The sequence below is a fragment of the Sander vitreus genome, chromosome 11 (genome assembly GCF_031162955.1).
Source record: "Sander vitreus isolate 19-12246 chromosome 11, sanVit1, whole genome shotgun sequence".
NCBI lineage: Eukaryota > Metazoa > Chordata > Actinopteri > Perciformes > Percidae > Sander > Sander vitreus.
Genome location: NC_135865.1, coordinates 25,364,670 through 25,385,471, shown reverse-complemented (window position 1 = coordinate 25,385,471; position 20,802 = coordinate 25,364,670). Strand labels below are relative to the sequence as shown.

Below are 20,802 nucleotides of genomic sequence, written 5' to 3'. Positions count from 1 at the left end.
CAACTCCAAAGTTGTTTTGTTTACAGACTGCATTGTATTATCTGTGTTTAAAACGTTTAGAAACAGAAAATTAGACTTTGTGCTTTAGCTGTTAGCTTGCGCAACAAAGCTATTTCTAATAAAACCAGCTCAGACCCGCAGCTCTTGGAATTTGGGTTTGAAAAGGTCCAGATGAGGTGCCACGCCAAAAAGAATGCTCAGTTTAGTTGGCTCAACATACATATGTGAGGAAACATGTTCTCTTGTGACACTAACCCAGAGCTTTTGAGTACCAAGATGACTGACAGACACCTCTACAGTATAATGTATTATATATAATATGCAATAAATGCATTACACCTGACAGGATTTCCTTAGTCCAAGGCCCAGCACCATCTATTTACTTATTTATGATAAATGACTTACTGCAGATTAAAGTGTACAAAGGAGTATATACTATATTTTTCCTCTGTGGCCCCAAGTTTTCTTTTTTCTGCCAAACATGCATTATGCATGTGAGAAGAGGGGGGAAAAAAAAGGTTTTCTCATTGTTCCATAAAACAAAAAAAAGGAGAGCAACTGGAGCCACATTGATGATTTGAGGAAAGGGGAGAAGGTCAGGGGAGCAAGCGGAGCCCTGTAATGTAGGATCATGAGATGACAGCATCTAAAAGAAAAGCTGCAGACTCCACAGGCATAAACACTACAGCACAACTTCCATTTGGAAGGATGGAGGGAGGGAGGGAGGGAAGGAGATAAAGAGATAGGCAGAGCATGACAGAAATGGAACAGCAAATGAAGAGGAGGGTGGTAAAGAGAAAGGGGGGCAGAGATAATAGTGATGGGTGATGGATAAGGATAATCGGAAAAGAAAGAGTAGAGCAGAGAGAAAGACTTCAGGGGCCAAGGAGGGAGGAGAGCATGGAGAAAAAAAATGGGAAGCAGAGACGAGGGAGAAAGTTAGTTTGGGGACTGCAAGAGATAAAGGGAAAGGGAAGGCAAAGCGATACCGTAGAGGTGGAGAGAGAGACATAATGACAGAAAGAAAATAGTGAAACAAAAAGTGTTGTGATAAACGGCAAGAAAATAACAAGGTTTACACGCCTTTTGTTTCGGCCTCCAAGAATTGTGATTTGAAGCCTCTCTCCGAAGACGTCCTGTGTTTTTCTCTCGCTCCTTCCCTCAGATTCGTGTCAGTCTTGCTCTTTCATCGTTTCAGTTCTGTCCCTGTATCGCTTTCATTACCCTGCACTTTGCCTGTTTTCCCCCTCACTCTCTGTCTGTCTGCACTGTGATGTAGAGCTCAGCTGTCTGTTGTCCAGGGATTGATATGACTGCAGACTGCGGTATCTACCCTGGCCCGTCTCTTTGATCTCGCCAGGGAGCATTTGATTCCCTCTCATTTTTTGTCAAACACTGAACCCGTCAAACAAATTCAGGCCATCACACTCCCTCTGACTGACTGCCACTGTGCCGCTGCCCAGCAGGAAGTCAGGGAGACACGTGGGATAAAAGGGAACGAGTAGGGGATTGGCTAGCAGTGCTACATTTTAGAGATGCAACACAAACAAATTTGAGACAGTGCAAACGTGTCTGGAGGTAAATTCTCTGGGGAAAGGAAAGCAGTTCAAATAAATGTAGAATAATTACAACACTATCACTGGGTCCAACAGCAACACAGGCTTTTCGCTCAGGATCTGGCAGGTTTGTGTCTAACGCCAAAGTGTAAACAAATAGACTCCTCATTCACTAGTTTTGAACATTGAGTTGTGGGAGTAGCTGATGCACAAAAATAGAAAGAGCTTGTATGGTAAGGCTTGGGCAATGAAGGACCTCTGCATTGCTCCCTGACGCTTGCAGCTTGTTAGGACATCCTCATTGAGTATAATGAGTGTTCTGGTTCTGTTAAGCCTCACTGGCAATGCTTGCTGTTACGGTGCAGTGTGAAAAAAATGTATCCAACCATTGATAGATTGTTAAAAAGGTGAATTGACAGTATTTTGTACAAAGTCTTTGTATATGAGACAGGACATGAGATAGGCAAACCTTAATGTTTTGAGAGTTTCTTGCCAGTAAAAGAGCAGCACATATTGAGGCCACCCCAGTGATTTCTAGCAACAGTCGTCTAGCTTCCCCTGGGAGTCCTTTTCCCCTTTGCAGATATAGCTGTGATGGTGTGCTTAGTAACAGCAGGCAGGCACATGCACACGCACGCACACACACACCAAGATGGTGTAACAAACAGGAGAGAAATTTGAATTTCATCACAGCTTTATGAATTCCACTCTGCAAACAAATGGCTTACCGTGCCCATACTAACCGGGGAGGAAATTACACGGTATCTATCCAACACAAAATGTAATAGTTTGATTCAACCACGTTGCAAAAGTCACATAGGGAGAAGAGTTGGAAGGACGGAGGGGTCAAAAGACATTCCAAATGAGATTAAGTCAGAGAGGTGTGGAGAAGAGACGGAAATGGATGTAGAGTGGGGAGAGGACAGAAAAAGAGTGAGAGATTTTTGTAATGGAAATGACAAGCAGAAAGATGTGGGGAAATGGACCATGCACTAAGGACAGGAAAAAAAAGAGAGAGAGAGTTAAGTTAATGAGGGTAAGATGAGAATGATGTAGAGTGGGACATGAAGGAAAAGATTTCTCCGTGGGAATTAATAGTGAACGCGTCGAGATGTATACAGTAGTTCATAAAAAAAAGTTCCACTCAAGAATTGCTGGACTTCCCTCCAAAAAACTCAACACCATGTAATGAGAACAAACCCCATACATAACCCAATTGCAAGTACTCTAGATGTCCTGCATTTTACTTTAGTGGATGTCCCACATTTTAATTTGAAGTAAAGCTATAGTGCGTTGTTTCTGCTGCCCCCATGAGGAATTACAGTAATGACAAAAACATTGTCGGAGCATCCACATGACGCAAGCCTTCGGTGATCGCGCACCACCCCTCCACCACGCAGTTGCTAGTAGCATTTAACCCGTCAAATCAGTGAGGACACAGAGGATTAAAACAATCATGATGGACTCTTCAGAAGAGGTAATTATCGTCTTTCCTCTTTGTCGCCAAAGCTGAACGCTGCTGTTGTCCTTTCTCAGCTGGGACGTAAAACGCATCACTCGAGCTTCCGCGCCGGACGACACCATTTTGTAAACATAGCCATACTGAGAAATACAGAGCGTTTTTTGGAGCTTAATTAGCTTTGTATCAACTCATTTGGCAATGGCTTGAATGTAACTGACGTTCATTAATATAAAATAGTTGCCCACTATAGCTTTAATGTTTTCTTGCATTGAAAAACGTTCAGCTTCTTTTTCATCTTCAGCTGTCCTCAGTGGTAAAGACAGTAACATTCAAGAAAGGATAGTCTAGGACTTACTGTATGCAGGATAAGCACACCAGGTGGGTGCAGCAGAACAACGAGCCACATATATTCCAGAGTTTAAGACGCTTAAGGCAGAATAACTCATCAGTCATATCCTTTTCAAGACTTCACAAGTGTACCATTTCCATTAATGCTTAATGTAAAGCTGACAGCAGTCAGTGTGATACGGTTCAATCGCAACAAATGCAGGAATCATAGAGCTAATTTGATGATGGTCCCCATGGCAGCTCATCTTTGTGCCGCCTGCCTTTGATGCAGCCCCACTGGGTGCTAAACAATATGAGCAAATGGATCAGCTGATGGCGAAGTGGCATGACAAAGTAAGGAAATGACACAGTAACCGCACACACACGCATACACACACAGCGGGTGACTTAATCCTGTCTCTCCTGCTTGCCCTCAGGGCCCTTCTTACTAAGCAGGCGCATTCAGCACATTTCACAGTTTACCCCTTAATCCCTTTAGGAGGCTCCATTACATGTCAACAGTGGCCCACTGCTTACACCAGAGACTGTGTGTGTGTGTGTGTGTGTGAGATTATTTTATGTATTAACAGATTCTTCATAGCAGTGTGAAAAATGTTGATCTTGTGACATCATTTAGTTCTTTTCACACAGTATATTTGTTATGGAGACTTTTCCGTCAGGAGAGACTAAGTTAGTGAAATATTATTAGAATTATTAATATTACCTGTACTTATTGTATGGTAGAACATACATAAATTAGTGTTTATATATAGATATTTTGCAAAAGAAACCAATAAGTTCTATATCTTCCCAGAGTTGTAATACCAATACATTGTTTCTTCAGATGGAGTTAAAGCACACACACACACACACACACACACACAAAATCTGATTTATACAAGCTTAAATACAAGGAACACCTAAAACACTGCTGACAGGATTGAGTTGGCAGTTCAGGATGTCTATGTATGAACATAATGTGAGCATGCATTGAGAGAAGATCTACATTTACCTTTTTAAATTCAAAATACAGTACAGTTTACAATTGGCTTCTTGTGTTTGTGTTTTGGTCATTTCTATATGTGACTTTTTGTACTTGCACACACACACTGTTTATTGTGCTCCTGTCTAGACTCATATCTATCAGAGCTTTCTTAGCTTTACAGCGATTGCAGTTTCTCCCAGCTGCTCACAGCTTACAAATGATATCCTCATGTGTAATAACTGGATCATTGGCTGAGTTTAGGACGTGTTTGAGTGGCAGATTACAGCTCTCTCCGTCCCTGGGAACGTAACATTGACGTGTCATTTGGCAGACAATTTTCATCCAAAAGCTCCTGACGGGACCATCACACGCATGTTTTAGCACAGCTGATCCCAACAGGAGTCAAACCCCTCACCCTGGCAGTGTTGAGGGCCACAACACCAGCCTGTTCCCCACTCTAAACCCCTCACCCTTCCCTGCCGTACTCTAAATCTGCTGTCTGGGAATTTGGCCCATGGAAACAAACAACCCAGCGGCCTCGGGGCACTACTAATCCGGAAAGAGGGAGAGAATGCAAAAAAGATTAATAGGAAGAAGAGAACAGAAATTAGATGTGATGGGGAGAGTGTTGAAGGAGAGATAGGACACTGCCAATGGTTGATTAAAGAAAAGAGAGCTAGGTGGGAACAGGCAGAAGAGAAATGTAGAAAGAGAAGAAGGAAAAGAGATGTGTATGTAACTATAAGGACTCAATGGATGCTGGAGTTTTAGATATTAGGATATTCAGTTAACAAACACATAACAATTTTTGATAAACATCCCTTAAATATGCTTGAGTAATCAAAAATAAGCTTGTCGTCACTCTCTGGTGGACAAACTATGTTAGGGCGACACAGTTTTCAGATGAACTCATATCGGACAACGTATACGCTCATACGGTACTTCTGTGATTAGTCAAAATTGGCTGATAATATCATGCCAGCCATGTGATGTTTGTGTGTTCTGTGTCAGACCAAATGTATTGCCTAACCTTGTGTTGTTTCCCAAATATGTGTGTGTGTGTGTGTGTGTTTTTCACTGAGAGATTAAATCCTTAAGTGATCGATTTTGTGTCCTGTGATACATTCTAAAAGGCTGAACATTAAAGCTGTAATGACCTGGAGGGAGAATGATAAAAGTTAAGGAACGCCAGACAACAAACTGTCTGGGCTCATCCTCCCCAAGGATATATACTGTGTGTATATATATATATATATTTTTTTTTTTTTTTACCTCAAAGTTCTCAATATTGTAATCCTGTCTTCTTGCTACAATAAATATGATGTCAACAGGGTAGATGCACATGGGCCTTGTGGTTATTCTGCTGCAGTGATTTGGAGATGTGTCGAGGACAATTTACCAGTGGAGCATTGACCAATTCAGTAGTCATTGGTAGAAAAGGACAGACCGTCTAAGGGAAGGTTGAATAACTTTCATTCAATAGAAAAATGCAAAGTTATGATTTGCTCCAGGAACTATTGAGTGCCAAATCCCTCCCCAGCCTGTTTGATGGTAGCCCATGCCTGATGTTGAGGCTTTTTTTTATTATTATTTCTTTAACAAACCTGTAGCTGCAACCAGAATATCAGATTTGGAGTAACATTGAATTTTGAAATATTTCTCCTACTGCAAGTCCTAATGACACACACTTTTTTTTTCTCTCCATTTTTATTCATGTGAATTTTTTTGTGAAATGAATAAATTGTTAAATTGCCAACATGTCTTGTTTCTTCAAACTTCAATCTTCCAATCCACCAAACACCAAATGAGTCAATGGCAAAATAAGCTGTTTGGCCCTTGGCAGAGATGATTTGGCAAATTTTTCATGGGCGCAACCCACATACTGAGCGCTGCTGCTCATCCCACAAATGCATGTTCCTTACAAATGGGGCACCATTCTGCCATTGACTCGTTTGGTGTTTGGTGGATTGGAAGATTGAAGTTTGAAGAAACAAGACATATTGGCAATTTAACAATTTATTCATTTCACAAACAGGAGCCTCAGTAGGGTCAAAGTGTGGAGACACCATTTGTAAGGGAACTAAACAGGCTTTCCAACGGTATAAGATTTATTGCCAAAAAGCATTGTTACCACAGAGAAATAATCAACCAAACACAAATGTCCTTACTTTTTGTGCTAAGTTTATTTGCTTGTCAGTGTTTATTCTTCTTTACTTTTCAGACAACCTGGATCAAAATGTAGGTAGCTATGCAGACAGGTTGTAAAGTGGAAGGACCTCTTTGATACACCCATCTGATGTCAGTCTGGTATTAAGACTGTAGTTTCTTGAACATTGTTCAATAAAACTGGATTTGTAATACCAAATGTCATCGTCCCTCAACCACTTCGCATGTACCATGGATTTGTCAGGAAGAGACCACCAGATTTTAGTTGTTTTTTTCTTTTAAACCACTAGCGCTGCAGATGTTTGATAGAATATTGGCTTAGCAGTAGTTGACAAAAACCTTTTCGTACGTGACCATAATCCTGTCACACCGTGCACTTAAACTTTATTTGCTGCAACAAGACAAATAAAGTAAAACATTGTGTTTCTCTTTGTTGACTTTTCTAAGCAGAAGCATTGTCATGATGTCCAAATTGATACACAACGTCGTTTTATATCAGCACTTTATACTACTAAAATACTGGAGCAAAGAGAAGATTAAAACATTAGGTGGGATTTTACCGTAAATATTTAGGCTAACACCATAGCAAGTAACCAATGTCCGTTTGGTGTCTGTCTTTGTCAGCTCTATTTTTGTCTCTCTGTTAGTTGTTTTAATTGGATTAAGATCATTTTTACAGCACACGGTTCATGAATGCCATGTTTTTACTTGTGTGCTTGTCAACTGTCAAAATGCCAGAATGCGGCTCGTACAGTCCACGGCTTGCTGTGAATTTCTAGTTTATGTTCATTGAGGTTTGATATTCATGCTCTGAATAGATTTTTGTGAATAAGCTTTCATGTTTTGTTTAGACATAAATGTGACACCTTTGTGTGGATATTTGTGTGGGTTGTTACACTCTACAGGTTTCCCTCAAATGAAAATTCAGCTTGAATAACACATATTGTTAATAAATTGAGTATTTTCAAGCAAAGGCATGATAACAAGGAAAATGTTCTCTGATTGGCCTGATTGGAGAAAATGAATTCTCCATGAATGAAAAGAGTCTGTTTACTGCGGTAAAAATGATTTACCCAAGACTAGTCATGGAGTCTGAACACCTGTCGTCTTGTAGGGCAGCCTCAGTTTTAGGAAGCAACATTAAGATTAATAAAACTAAGTCAGTCATAAGTAAGTCATTTGCTGTTTGTCTTGAATCGTGTCATGACTTTTCTGTCTTCTGAACACCACCCACAGTTAGATCTTCAGCTTTCAGCACATGCTTGCAGTGAGTTCAGCCGCAGAATAACCTTAGTTTGCTTTTATCTCTTTGATTGGCATGCTGAGAAAAGAACAAGGGCTGCAGCAGATTTCCCTGAGCCTTCATCTGTCAGACGAGTGCAAGAACTTGTGTAATCTCAAAAGGAACACATGTCCATTTCTCTCAATCAGTGTGTATAAACTAGAAGGCAATCATGATAATAGAAACCCAACTCTTGACTGTGTACTTTTGTGTCTCACTCGCTGTAGTTTGACCTCCAAGCTTTTCTTCTAGACATCCCAGTGGTATTCTGCAACATTTCATATCACTGCAGCACAGTTTGAAGGGAGGTTTTGCATATATTAGTCTGCCAGTCTCCTCCATAAATCTGTTCCGCTCTGACACTCGGCGACCATCATTTAGCAATCGTTTGTCTCCTGACATCTCAATCTGCCTTATTTGCCTTCATCCTGCATTTGTTTTGGTGGTTGGCGGTTGTTTTATGCTCGTCCCTGTCAGCTGTGAGAAGAATATTTAGCGGGGAAGGTTGATGGAGTGGAGAATGTTTCAAGTGAACATAATAAGATGGAGAGTTAACCAATGTTAAAGTTAACCCTCTATATTTCTCTATTCCTCTCTCTCCAGGTATTCAAGCTGAAGGCGGTCCAGCTAGCCGAGAAGCTGCTTCCTGCCTTCAACACCCCCACAGGAATCCCCTGGGCCATGGTCAACCTTAAGAGGTCAGTGACACTGCCACTCCCCTTCATCCAGTAGCTTACCTGAGATGAATATGAAGTGAAATGTGCCACTCAAAATTTTACAGTTTACCGAGCAGCCTGAAACAAACTACTTCTTCTTGAATACACTGACGAATGTCTCACTATATGTAGCTTATTAAATGTAAACCTGCTGCAGCAGCAAAGACTAGCTGTGAGCACAGCACTGACATTATATCACCTTGTATTGTAATATAAAAGGATTGGTTATTGCTGCATTATTGTCTCCAAAAGCATTGAAATGTCTTTCTTTTGTCGATAGTTCCACCCCCCAGTTTTATTTGTCTTTTCCTCTCTTTTGTGTTAATACAGAACTTGGTTTGTGCATTATGCAAAACATTTACATCTGCGGTACTCAAAGACGCTCGACAAATACATTCTTCATCTTACTATACTGCGCATTAATACTGCAACAACTCAATTTTGAAATGTCTTTTGATTTTAAAATTCAGTCTACCCACACAGTTGTTTTCACTTTTGTTGCCTGATTAGACCTCTTCACACGACTCTGTGGGTTTGTAAAAACTGTACTTACACCTACATCATTATCATTACATAATTTGGTGCCCTCGTGTTACTCCCAATGCAGCTTCACTCAATTTGAACTTTTACAGGAGTTGAATCGGTTTGAATAACTGACAGTATCTGTGTGTGAGAGTATGGCTTTAAGTCGTCAGGGTGAATTTGTCTTTAAACAGGCCGCAAAAAAGTCTTATGGAAGTGTTAAATTAAACTTATAGAAACGTGTAGAGTGTGTGTGTGTTTGTGTGATATCAGCATCCTGTTATATGCATTGCGTCGTCGTGCGTTGTTAAAGTTGTACAGGAGAGGGTCTCCTTTTCTTGAGATAATTAAAATTCGTTAGAGAGCGGAAACTTTATGCTTCGTCTCAATCTCCCATCAGAGAGACACACAGCGGAGAAAAACGCAGTTACACGTGGTCATATATGTGTATAATGCCCCTAGGAATAATTGTACACGCAGAAAGTTAAAGCAACTCTAGAGCACTTTTCCCGCTTCGGTCCCCCTACAGGTTGGAAGCGGAATTGTCCATTAATGTCTCATTGGAACTACAGATCTGCTACCCGATCTGGCAAACTTGCATAATGTAACGTAATGGACAACTCCGCTTCCAACCTGCAGGGGGACCAAAGCGGGAAAAGTGCTCTAGTGTTGCTTTAATCTAAACGCACACTTATAACACATCTGTCCCTTTTTGAGCTTGTTCAGACAAATGCACCACTTCCTCCTCACACACACACACACACACACACACACACACACACACACACACACACAAGTAGCAACCCATTAATGTTACATGCACTCATGTAAAATTGAAGCAGTTCCGCCAGTTGACGCCTCCTGTGTCACATATGGTGATGTGTAAATGTGACCGAGACAAACTCCTGAACTGGTGGTGAACGTGTTGCACAGGCAGCCATCTATCCAACACCATCACCGTGTGCGTTGTTTCACTAGGATAAAAAGTAGATTTTCTGGTTTACGGCTTTGAAAAGTGCACCCAGTGAAAATGTCTTGCATTTAGAGAGAATTACTTTGATTACTTTTGCATTTTAAGACGTATTTAGGCTGCTGTGATATGTAAATCCTTGACCAAACCAGATTATTTACAAGTTAGACATTTTTTATTTGAAAATCAAACTACAGGTTACTTCAAGTTGCAGTTATCCAGATTCATGTTTTTGATCTTTTTTTTCTTCATTTAACTTTTTTCTCTATTTTAAATGCTAGAAGTTTGTATTTGTGGGTTTTTTTATATTTAGTTAGTATATTATTTTCAAGACCCTATTTCAGTCCAGAGTATGTAGAGATAGAGAGAGGCCAGAGTCTTGACAGCCAGAAATCTCACAACCTGATAAACTGTGTGTTGAGTCATCCATCCATATCCAAAACCCTGTCAGCCCCTGCGGATACAATAATATCATTTTGTTCTATGCGCCAGTTGAAACCTTTATTACTCTTTAATATTATAATATATTGTAGAATTATAATCTTTGTTTCTTTGCCCAAGCCCCTCTCTCTCCCTGTCTTACTGTCTTGCTCTCCATCACATCAATCTCTCACCCTCCACAATCAACTCTGTTCTCTTGTCTCTCCATCTTCATCACTTCATCTCTTCACTCTCCTCTCTTCTCCCTCTTTGTGGTGGAATTTCCGGAAATACCATGTTGTGGTATGAAGAGACTAAGGGAAAGTTTAGACAACATCAGGTCATTCATAGGTCACAGGTCAGGGGACGAGAATATTCGGCCTGTCTCTGATAACCAAACCTGTTCATGTATATGCAAGTCTACAGATTCAGGGAATCTACACAGCTATATGATAAGGGAATGTTTTGTCTCAGGTAGGGCTGCAGCTATCGATTATTTTAGTAATCGAGTAGTCTACCGATTATTCCATTAGTAATATAGCAATAGTAAATATTTATTATTGCTGTGTTCTAAAAAAAAGTACACAAATACAATATATAATATGCAAAAGACAGTTGAAAAAGCAACATTTTTTATTGCCAAATTCCAAGTACATTTTTGGTGGCCCAAATGTTAATATTTTTCACCCCCTTCCCCTTCTTGCCTCTGGCTCTTTGCACTGGATATGCAAAAGAGCTGTTCACTAACCAGAGGGTAAATGTGACTGTACAAAGCTTACAGCAGGGCTATTCAACTACACTGTTCTGGGGGACACATTTTCAGAAGCCTAATACACAGTGAGGAGAAAGAATAAAGAATGCAGACATCACCGGCATGATGACGTCATTCACATGCATATTAAGTGGCCATGCTGGGGGGAGGAGCCGGTTTGTCTCCGGCAGCAGCTACATTTCCAAAGATTAGTAGCAAACTAATAAACAGTTAGACTACAAACCGACAGCTCTCGTTTTAGCTTGTTGGTAAAACATCGCTATTTGCAGAGTAGCATGCTGTAGGCTACTTGTGTAAAACAGCGCGGTGGACGAGAGCAGCAGACGTTAGTTAGCTACCTGGTGTCGGGTTCGCTCCGTGGAATGGATGAGTACACTGGACGTTTTCTACAAAGATGATGTAGCAGCATGTTTGCAGCTTAAAATAATCCCAAACTTTCTGTCGTTTTCACTCTCCTGTCTCTTCTCTTAGACCCTCGCTATTTTCGTCTTCGTTCATTTGTAATCTGGGCCATCAGGCTTGTGCATAGACAGTATATAAACGTCTTGTGTCCACAGAAGCGTCAACCTGTTGTGTGCGCTAGTAATTATCCTCCGTGCGGAAACAGTGAGCCGTACAACCTTAATTACATTGATTTAAAGAAGCTTCGAGGCAACGAATTTTGCTTCGAGGATTTTTTGTAATCTAGTTATTCGAGGAATCGTTTCAGCCCTAGTCTCAGGACTGTCTCCTTTTGGAAGTCGGTGGGCCTGCCACACTTTAGCCTACTTCCGGAGAGAGAGAGAGGCTGAACTAGGCTTTAGCATCAGTGTTTAGGCAACTGCAATATCTTTGTTTACCTTAAAGGTTCAGCTAAACGTAACGCCTCCAGCATGAGTTTAAATACACCTTCAGGAGGACAGGAACTTCAGAGAGTTAGGACGGCACTGCACAATAACACACCATGGTTAAACTCTACTGCCTGCTTAATTGTCTCCTCAATTGAGTGTTCATTAATTGCTCCTGTGTAATTGATCAAAGTCTCCAGAACCTTCTTCACGTATGTGAAATGAGTTGTGCTGCTCCTGAGTTTTTCCTTCTCACTCTTCCTCTCCTGTTCCAGTGGTGTTGGTCGTAACTGGGGTTGGGCGTCGGCAGGCAGCAGCATCCTGGCTGAGTTTGGGACTCTCCACATGGAGTTTGTCCACCTCACCTACCTGACAGGAAACCCCGCCTACTACCAGAAGGTAGCACTGTGGATTATTATTGTCTGGGTGTGGTGGTTGTGTCTGGGTTACACCTAGGTTTGCATGGTTGCTGTATAGTGCTGCACGATATGAGCGATTATTTTGACTGATATTGCAATTGCGATATGATTCACGATATTTGGATGGAATGATCATTTTGGTATATTATCATTTTCAATGAAAAATATCCAAATATTAAAAGAAATTAAAGTGATTATAGTGCGCTTATTGCGAGGATCTGTACCAAACAAAGTTTTTCTATAGTCTGCAGCACCGCAATGCTTAATTCAGAATGGTTTAACAGCACATGTTGTCTTTAACAAATATAGCGCCCCCCAGCAATTTGGATATTGCTCTAGTCCATATTGCAAATTGTGCTGTACCGCAGCCTGTCTGCATGTTTTCTTTGCTTTGTTATATCACTGTCTTAAAATAAACCTGTATTTCAGTTAAATAAGCAATAAAAATGACTTAGAGGTGAACTTTCATGCCAACAATCATTTCTGAGACATTATCTTGTACTTTGAGAAATTGCATAAAAATAAAGAAAACTCATATTACTGTATGTGTACTGAAAGAGAACAGCACAATAAAAAAAGCAATCAATCAAGCAAGAAACATTACAAAATTAAATTTATAAAATATACTTATCTGTTATGAAAAGATGACTATTGTAATTTAGCATTTTTCCAAAACAAATATTTTCTGTTTGCATTAAAACTCTTCTGTCTGGTGTTGATCTCAGGTGATGCACATCCGGAAGCTGCTAGCTAAAATGGACAGACCCAACGGGCTCTACCCAAACTACCTGAACCCTCGTACGGGACGCTGGGGACAACGTAAGTACACCTTTTGGTTTACTTTGACAGGATCGTAAAACTGCATCAAAACAGTTTAGTCAGCAGTCACTGTGGCATTAAATCATTGCTTTACATTGTAGGGTTAATACAAGACCTAAGTTTAATGCCTACATTTTTTGCTCTTTTGTGGTTGTAAATAAATTAACATGTAGCTTAAACAGCACAATTGGTGAAAATATCATAAATGTCAATGTTGAATTTGAGTCATTTAAGTTACAACGGGAAAACATACAATTCCAGGTGTTAAGATGCATTTCAACATTTAATTAGAGAATACTCTTCCTAGATTATTGATTTACAAGCAGCCAGTTGGGAGAAGAGTCCAACTGTTCTTGTGAGCCTTAAATGATCATGTACTCAGAAGTACTTCTATATAAAGAGAAACAGGAGAAATTAACACGAGGTGAAGGAAAGAGAAGGAGCAGAATGGATCGTCTTTAATGAGAACAAATTGAAGCGAGTAGAAGAAGACGGAAGAGAGGGAACACAGTATTCCCGTGTATTGAATACATTTTCTTTTTGTCTCTGCGCACTCTCCTTAGAAGAATTGATTTTAAACTGAGCGCTGTAATTTTTTCCCGTCGATCAGATATGACTCTGTTCAGGTTTGTTCTTAAGTTTAGAGAAAAGAAAAGAACACTTAACAGAAGATGATACCACCCTCAAAATAAGTTTTTTTTTTTTTTAACAACTACTGTGGTCTAGCAAGATGAATCTTCTATTTTGTGTTTGTTTTACTTGTCGACAAAACAAATGGAGAACAACCATGGATGGATGGATAAATGGAAGGGCTCATTAATGGATGGATAGGTGGCTTGGCAGACAGACTGATGTACTTGTAAGTGCACAGACTTTGGGCCAAAAGCAGGTGAAAATAAATGGACGAAAGATGGAGGGACGGCGGATTGATTGATGGATGGATGAGTACATTAACAGATGGAGAGTTAGCTGGCGAGCTGCATGACTTGGCAGGTGATGATGTGTGTCTGTGTGTGTGTGTGTGTGTATGATACAAATATAGTGTGTTCGCATGTCAGTGTGTATTGCATTGCATGTGTCTATGTGAGCACTCTGTGCATGAACCACTTTAAATATCTATTGATCTACTTGCCTGTTATTGTATGTGTTATGGTCTTAAGCCTGGACGCATTAATTAGCAGCCATTCCACCTTGTTGCCTTAACCAGCTCAGTTGATTACAGCAAAGCAACATTGGTTTAATAAAGCCCAAAGCTACTCCAAAACCGACCTGAGCTGCTGTAGAGCCCCCTGAGCATGCAGTGCTTCATGGTGCAGTTAGAAGGAGGGAGGGAGTTAGGTGAGAGGAATGTAATTAATGTGAAACCTGAAGGGGCTCAAAGCAAAAATGCCCTTGAATCTTGATAAATCCTTTTTAAAATAGCAAATGATAAGGCAAAGGTATCCCTGATTTTTGGGAAACTTTTCATTTCCATTTCACCAGTTTATTTATTAAGCTATGAAGTAATCATGACCAACTATGCGACCACTGTACCCTTGTCCACTGTAGATTGTTTGTGGGTGCCAGTAGCTGGGCGCCTCTTTCTGCATTTTGGGGAGGACAAATGGATCTAAATGCAGGGAGAGGGGCAAAATGTTGGCACTACACTACCAGCAGCAGAAAATGCTGAAACCTTACAAACCGCTGCATCAACCAAAAAATAGATAAATTATTAAAAGGTAAACAACAATAGTTGATGTGATGTCAGTTTCTTTTAAGGGTTTGTACGGACCAACAACATAACTGGACTTCACATTGTATTCTCAGAGGCAAAGCAACATCCAAAACTTTCTTTCTAACTTTAATTTCTATATATACTGTGACACAACAAAGCAGTCACCTTGATCTGTTGAGGATTACTTTCAGGTAGTATTGTGACATTTAATGAGACAAATCTTTAAACAGTCACAACCATTTTTTTTTTCTCTCTCTCTTGTGCCCTGTATCTCATTTAAATAGTCATTAAAACATAAAGTCAAACTAATATTTAAACTACTTGTTACTTTTTGTATAAGAACTATAAACTGCAACTTTTGTCCACATTTTTTAAGTTGTCTAAAGAGGATAAAATCACATTTTGGACACATTTGTGAAAAACCTGTTTTAGCTTTCAAGCCTCTTGGTTTGGCATTTATCATGTTAACAGTCAAATGGCATTTGATAGCCTGCGTTGCTAGGAGAATTGTGCTTCTGACTGGAGCATGTCATAGCCCTGTATAGCCTGCTAATGTTTCCTCTTTTTTAACAACCCCACATAGCCTTGGTAAAGTGCCATGAGAGATTTAAGACATCTGTCCCTTTACAACAGGACCCATTGTGTTGAAGCTAGTTAAACTAGCTTGCTAACTGTAGCACTGATTCCCACTAATCAGGAGGTCCCACACAGTGAGAGTATTGTGTTCTTCCCACATTATTAAAGATGTAGGTCCAGTTTTGGTGACAGCAAATGAGCAGACTGTCAAAACTCACAGCAACAATAGTCCTGTAACCTCAGCACTCTCGTACGTGTTGTGATTTGAATCACGGCTAAACGAAGGCAAACAGGAATTTAAATTGTGTTACGAACATTTTATTTAGTATCTGCCCATACAAATAAATGGAGGATATATTTATTCATAATTCAAATTGAAAGTCCAAAGAGAAAACGAAGCGAGATCAAATTAAAAATATTATTTTACTACCCTACTAAGAAAAACCATGCCATAATTGAATTTAAAAAAGAAAAAGGAAACTGAAAAAGCAAAGTTGAAATGTAAAATGATAATTTGAAATGCAAAGCTTAAATATAAATGCTTAAACTGAATTTGGTAATTGCCCTTTAACATTTTAAAATTCACCTTTTCCATTTGGATTTAACATTTAGCTTTTCCATTTGGATTTAACATTTGGCTTTTCCATTTGGATTTAATATTTGGCTTTTCCATTTCCATTTAACATTTGGCTTTTCCATTTGGACTTGACAGATGTCAAAAGTGTATGTAAATGAGGAGGCGTGGCCCAAAGGCTGGTGGGAGGGTCTGAAACGAAAGGGGTGCAGAGGCACCTTATAGACAGCAGGGGGGGCTGACTGCTGGAAAGCACACTGAGTTGAGTAGCATCTGGCTGCAGCTTTGCTACCAGGCTGGTTTGGCCTCTTGTTTCACATTAGATGATAGAAACTAATGATGTAGGCTAAACACAAACGACATTTCATGCAATAACAGTGAAGTTTTCATGTAGTTGCTGTAATTGGGCCCGTGTACTTTTTTGTTCATTTGATTTCCGATTTTGAAACAATATCCAAATTTGAAAAATGGGTCATTTTAAACCTTGTTAATATTGATGATATTGATGTGTTCAAATGGAAAACGAGCCATATTTCAGAAAATAAACTTGTCCATGATTCTATTGAGAGACTTCCAGCTGACAGCGTGGTCTGTGAGCATCACTGGCCGGCCGGCGAGCAGGCGATCCCGGCCACCACCAGCTGGCTGTCACGTCAGACTGGAGCTTCTCAAGTCCGACAACATCGGAGCAAATGTGCAATTGGCCATACATTTTTGTAAAACTGCCCATATTCAAACTCTACAGAGTTGATTTCTCGCATAAAAAAAGTCTCAGAAGTGAATTTAGTGGTGAAATAGCAGACGAAAATTGTCTAGATTCTACAATCGATTGCTTTTTTACAATTTTCAGAGCCCGCTGTCAGCTTGAAGTCTCTCAATAGAATCATGGACAAGTTTATTTCCTGAAATATGGCTCGTTTTCTGTTTGTCATTAATATTAACAAGGTTTAAAACTCCTCAACTCAGTGTGCTTCCCAGCAGTCAGCTCCCCCTGCTGTCCATAAGGTGCCTCTGCACCCCTTTCGTTTCAGACCCTCCCACCAGCCTTTGGGCCACGCCTCCGCATTTACATACGCTTTTGACATCTTTCAAGTCCAAATGGAAAAGCCAAATGTTAAATCCAAATGGAAAAGCCAAATGTTAAATCCAAATGGAAAAGGTGAATTTATATAATATAAAATAAAATAATATTTTTAATTTGATCTCGCTTCGTTTTCTCTTTGGACTTCAATTTGAATTATGAATAAATATATCCTCCATACAAATACAGTATTGCACCAATCAAATTGTCAGCCCTATGTTGGCAGAACATTTTAATTTCTTGATTTTGTTTTTAATGTTTATGTGAAAATAGTGTACGTTTACATGTTCACAGTTAAGGTTTTGAGATTTGGTAAGAGGCTTCAATCCTAGAAATACAAACATCACTATATCCTATGGATCCTAGATTGCCAGTGCCATTCAACCAGGTGACTCTTTTTCTGTGTGCCGATCTGACGGCCACATCCTTCTTTATGATGAATCATGCACAAGTTGAAGAAGCTAATGGGATTACATTTCACTGGAATTGTGCCTCCTACGATTTCATGTGACAAATAAAGTTGATTGATAACACTTATCTTGTTAAGCATGTTTTTAATCAACTGTACACACATCGATAAAGCAACAGCAAAGATCCACTACAGCTGCTGCTCATGGTGCTGACATGATACCATGATTATCATTCACAGAGTCAGGAAGGCAGAAAATTGCAGTACATTTAAAGTCTGTTTTCAGAGAATGTAAAACCTGTTGTTATCGGAACGTGGCTGTTATTTGCATATTTTTGAACACCTGTAACTGCTGCAGAGTAAAACAGGGACGTGCCAAATTTATTTAAATTCATTACAGGACCATTTAGACTGAGCTTTTAGGACTGAATTGAGGCAGCACGGCTGGCTCTTGTTAGATTTATGTGCGCTGCAATCCTGGCACAAAATGAACACAAACCACCAGCCAAAATCTGTCTCTTGCTATGGTGTATGTTACTTTATCAGCTGATGCGGCAGGTAAACAACCACCTTTTGGAGGTTTTGTCATAGTCTTAGAAAGTCCGAATGGGATTTTAAAGTAGAAGAAATAAGAGTGCACCTCTTCACCCTGCCTGCCGCAGGCAAATTATTATCTTTCACCCTAGCTACATTATGATGTGTGTGGGTGTATGTGAGGAAACTCTGTGTGTGTTTTGAACATTTGAATTGTGTGTAGTTGTAAGTGTTGGGTGAGAAATATGTGAATGTGGGCCTGTGTTTGAGACAATGTGAAGTGTTTGAAGGGTAGAAGCATTTGTCGAGAGCTTTTGCAAATGTGTGTGTGTGTTTGTGTGTGTGTGTTACTGTGGAGTGTAGGTGTGTAGACAGTAGTTAAGCCCAACTAATGAGGAATGAGGGTGAGCTCCTCTGTCCTAATGAGATCCTGCTGTGACTGACAGCCTTATTACCACACATTCATCTGCCTACACACACCACCCACTGCCTCTTTTTAACCTACTCACTGGCACTTTTCTTTGCTCACTCTCCCTCTCACAAACACACACACACACACACACAACACACACACTGTCAAACACTCCTTTCTTCATCACTGGATTTCAATGTAGCAAAAATAAGTATTGCTGGAGGAATCTGAATTGTCAGTGTTTTAAAGAGGTTCAACTTTGTTACTGTACAGCCACTGAAAATTATAGTTGGTAATTCAGATTTCTCAATATACACTTCCAACATCAAGAAGACAAAGACCCACAATCTTAACGACAAAACAAAACATGCAACAACAACGCACATCAAACAAACATGCTCAACCTCGGGATCTTTAAATATGATCAACCTCAATAAAATATATTAAATAGAAGTAAACATACACCTGCATCATATATAACTCTTGGAATACCGTTCATCTCTATCGAGAACCCCCATATTTTATCCTCTATCAAATAAAACTTCAGCAGTGCGTTCAGGGCTTTTCTTTCTGGGCATTATTGTCCACCTGTCCTAAAACACAAGAAAAACAAAGACAGAAAACAAACACAACCCTCAAACCATGTTTAAATATGAAAATCAAGCCTTTATGCATTTTTTGCTTTCTTTTTTTTCTCCTTTTGGTGCCTTTTCCCAGGTGATATACAGTGGTGTGAAAAAAGTGTTTGCCCCCTTCCTCATTTCCTGTTCCTTTGCATGTTTGTCACACTTAAGTGTTTCGAACATCAAACCAATTTAAACAAAAGTCAAGGACAACACAAGTAAACACAAAATGCAATTTGTAAATGAAGGTGTTTATTATTAAAGGAGAAAAAAAATCCAAACCATCATGGCCCTGTGTGAAAAAAGTGATTGCCCCCCTTGTTAAAACATACTATAACTGTGGTTGTCCACACCTGAGTTCAATTTCTCTAGCCACACCCAGGCCTGATTATTGCCACACCTGTTCACAATCAAGGCATCACTTAAATAGGAGCTGCTTGACACAGTAAGGTCCACCAGAAGATCCTTAAAAGCTACACATCATGCCGAGACCCAAAGAAATTCAGGAACAATTGAGAAAGAAAGTAATTGAGATCTATCAGTCTGGAAAGGGTTATAAAGCCATTTCCAAAGCTTTGGGAATCCAGCGAACCACAGTGAGAGCCATTATCCACAAATGGCGAAGACATGGAACAGTGGTGAACCTTCCCAGGAGTGGCCGGCCGCCCAAAAAATTACCCCAAGAGCGCAGCGACGACTCATCAGAGGTCACAAAAGACCCCACAACAACGTCCAAAGAACTGCAGGCCTCACTTGCCTCAGTTAAGGTCAGCGTTCATGCCTCCACCATCAGGAAAAGACTGGGCAAAAAATGGCCTGCATGGCAGAGTTCCAAGGAGAAAAACCACTGCTGAGCAAAAAGAACATCAAAGCTTGTCTCAATTTCTCCAGAACACATCTTGATGATCCCCAAGACTTTTGGGACAACATTCTGTGGACCGATGAGACAAAAGTGGAACTCTTTGGAAGGTGTGTGTCCAAGTATATCTGGCGTAGAAGGAACACTGCATTTCATAAAAGAACATTATACCAACTGTAAAATATGGTGGTGGTAGTGTGATGGTCTGGGGCTGTTTTGCTGCTTCAGGACCTGGAAGACTTGCCGTGATAAAAGGAACTATGAATTCTGCTGTCTACCAAGAGATCCTGAAGGAGAATGTCCGACCATCTGTTCGTGTACTCAAGCTGAAAGCGAACTTGGGTTCTGCAGCAGGACAATGATCCTAAACACACCAGCAAGTCCACCACCGAATGGCTGAAGAAAAAACTAAATGAAGACTTTGGAGTGGCCTAGCCAAAGTCCTGACCTGAATCCTATTGAGATGTTGTGGTATGACCTTAAAAAAAGGCCGTTCATGCTCGAAAACCCTCTAATGTAACTGAATTAGGACAATTCTGCAAAGATGAGTGGGCCAAAAATTCCTCCAGGGCGCTGTAAAAGCCTCATTGCACGTTATCGCAAGCAGCTTGGTTGCAGTTGTTGCTGCTAAGGGTGGCCCAACCAGTTATTAGGTTTAGGGGGGCAATCACTTTTTCACACAGGGCCATGATGGTTTGGATTTTTTTTCACCTTTAATAATTAACACCTTCATTTACAAATTGCATTTTGTGTTTACTTGTGTTGTCCTTGACTATT

The 20,802-nt window shown here is 40.1% G+C and overlaps 1 protein-coding gene across 2 annotated transcripts in view; it reads left to right on the top strand.

Moving 5' to 3' along the window:
- man1a2 (mannosidase, alpha, class 1A, member 2) overlaps nucleotides 1–20,802 on the top strand; it is a 138,656-nt gene that overhangs the window by 91,975 nt on the left and 25,879 nt on the right. For both annotated transcript variants that reach the window (XM_078262527.1, XM_078262526.1), the window contains exons 7-9: nucleotides 8,382–8,476; nucleotides 12,281–12,404; nucleotides 13,150–13,243. In XM_078262527.1, coding sequence (XP_078118653.1) covers nucleotides 8,382–8,476; nucleotides 12,281–12,404; nucleotides 13,150–13,243 — 313 coding nt within the window. The remainder of the gene's footprint in view (nucleotides 1–8,381; nucleotides 8,477–12,280; nucleotides 12,405–13,149; nucleotides 13,244–20,802) is intronic.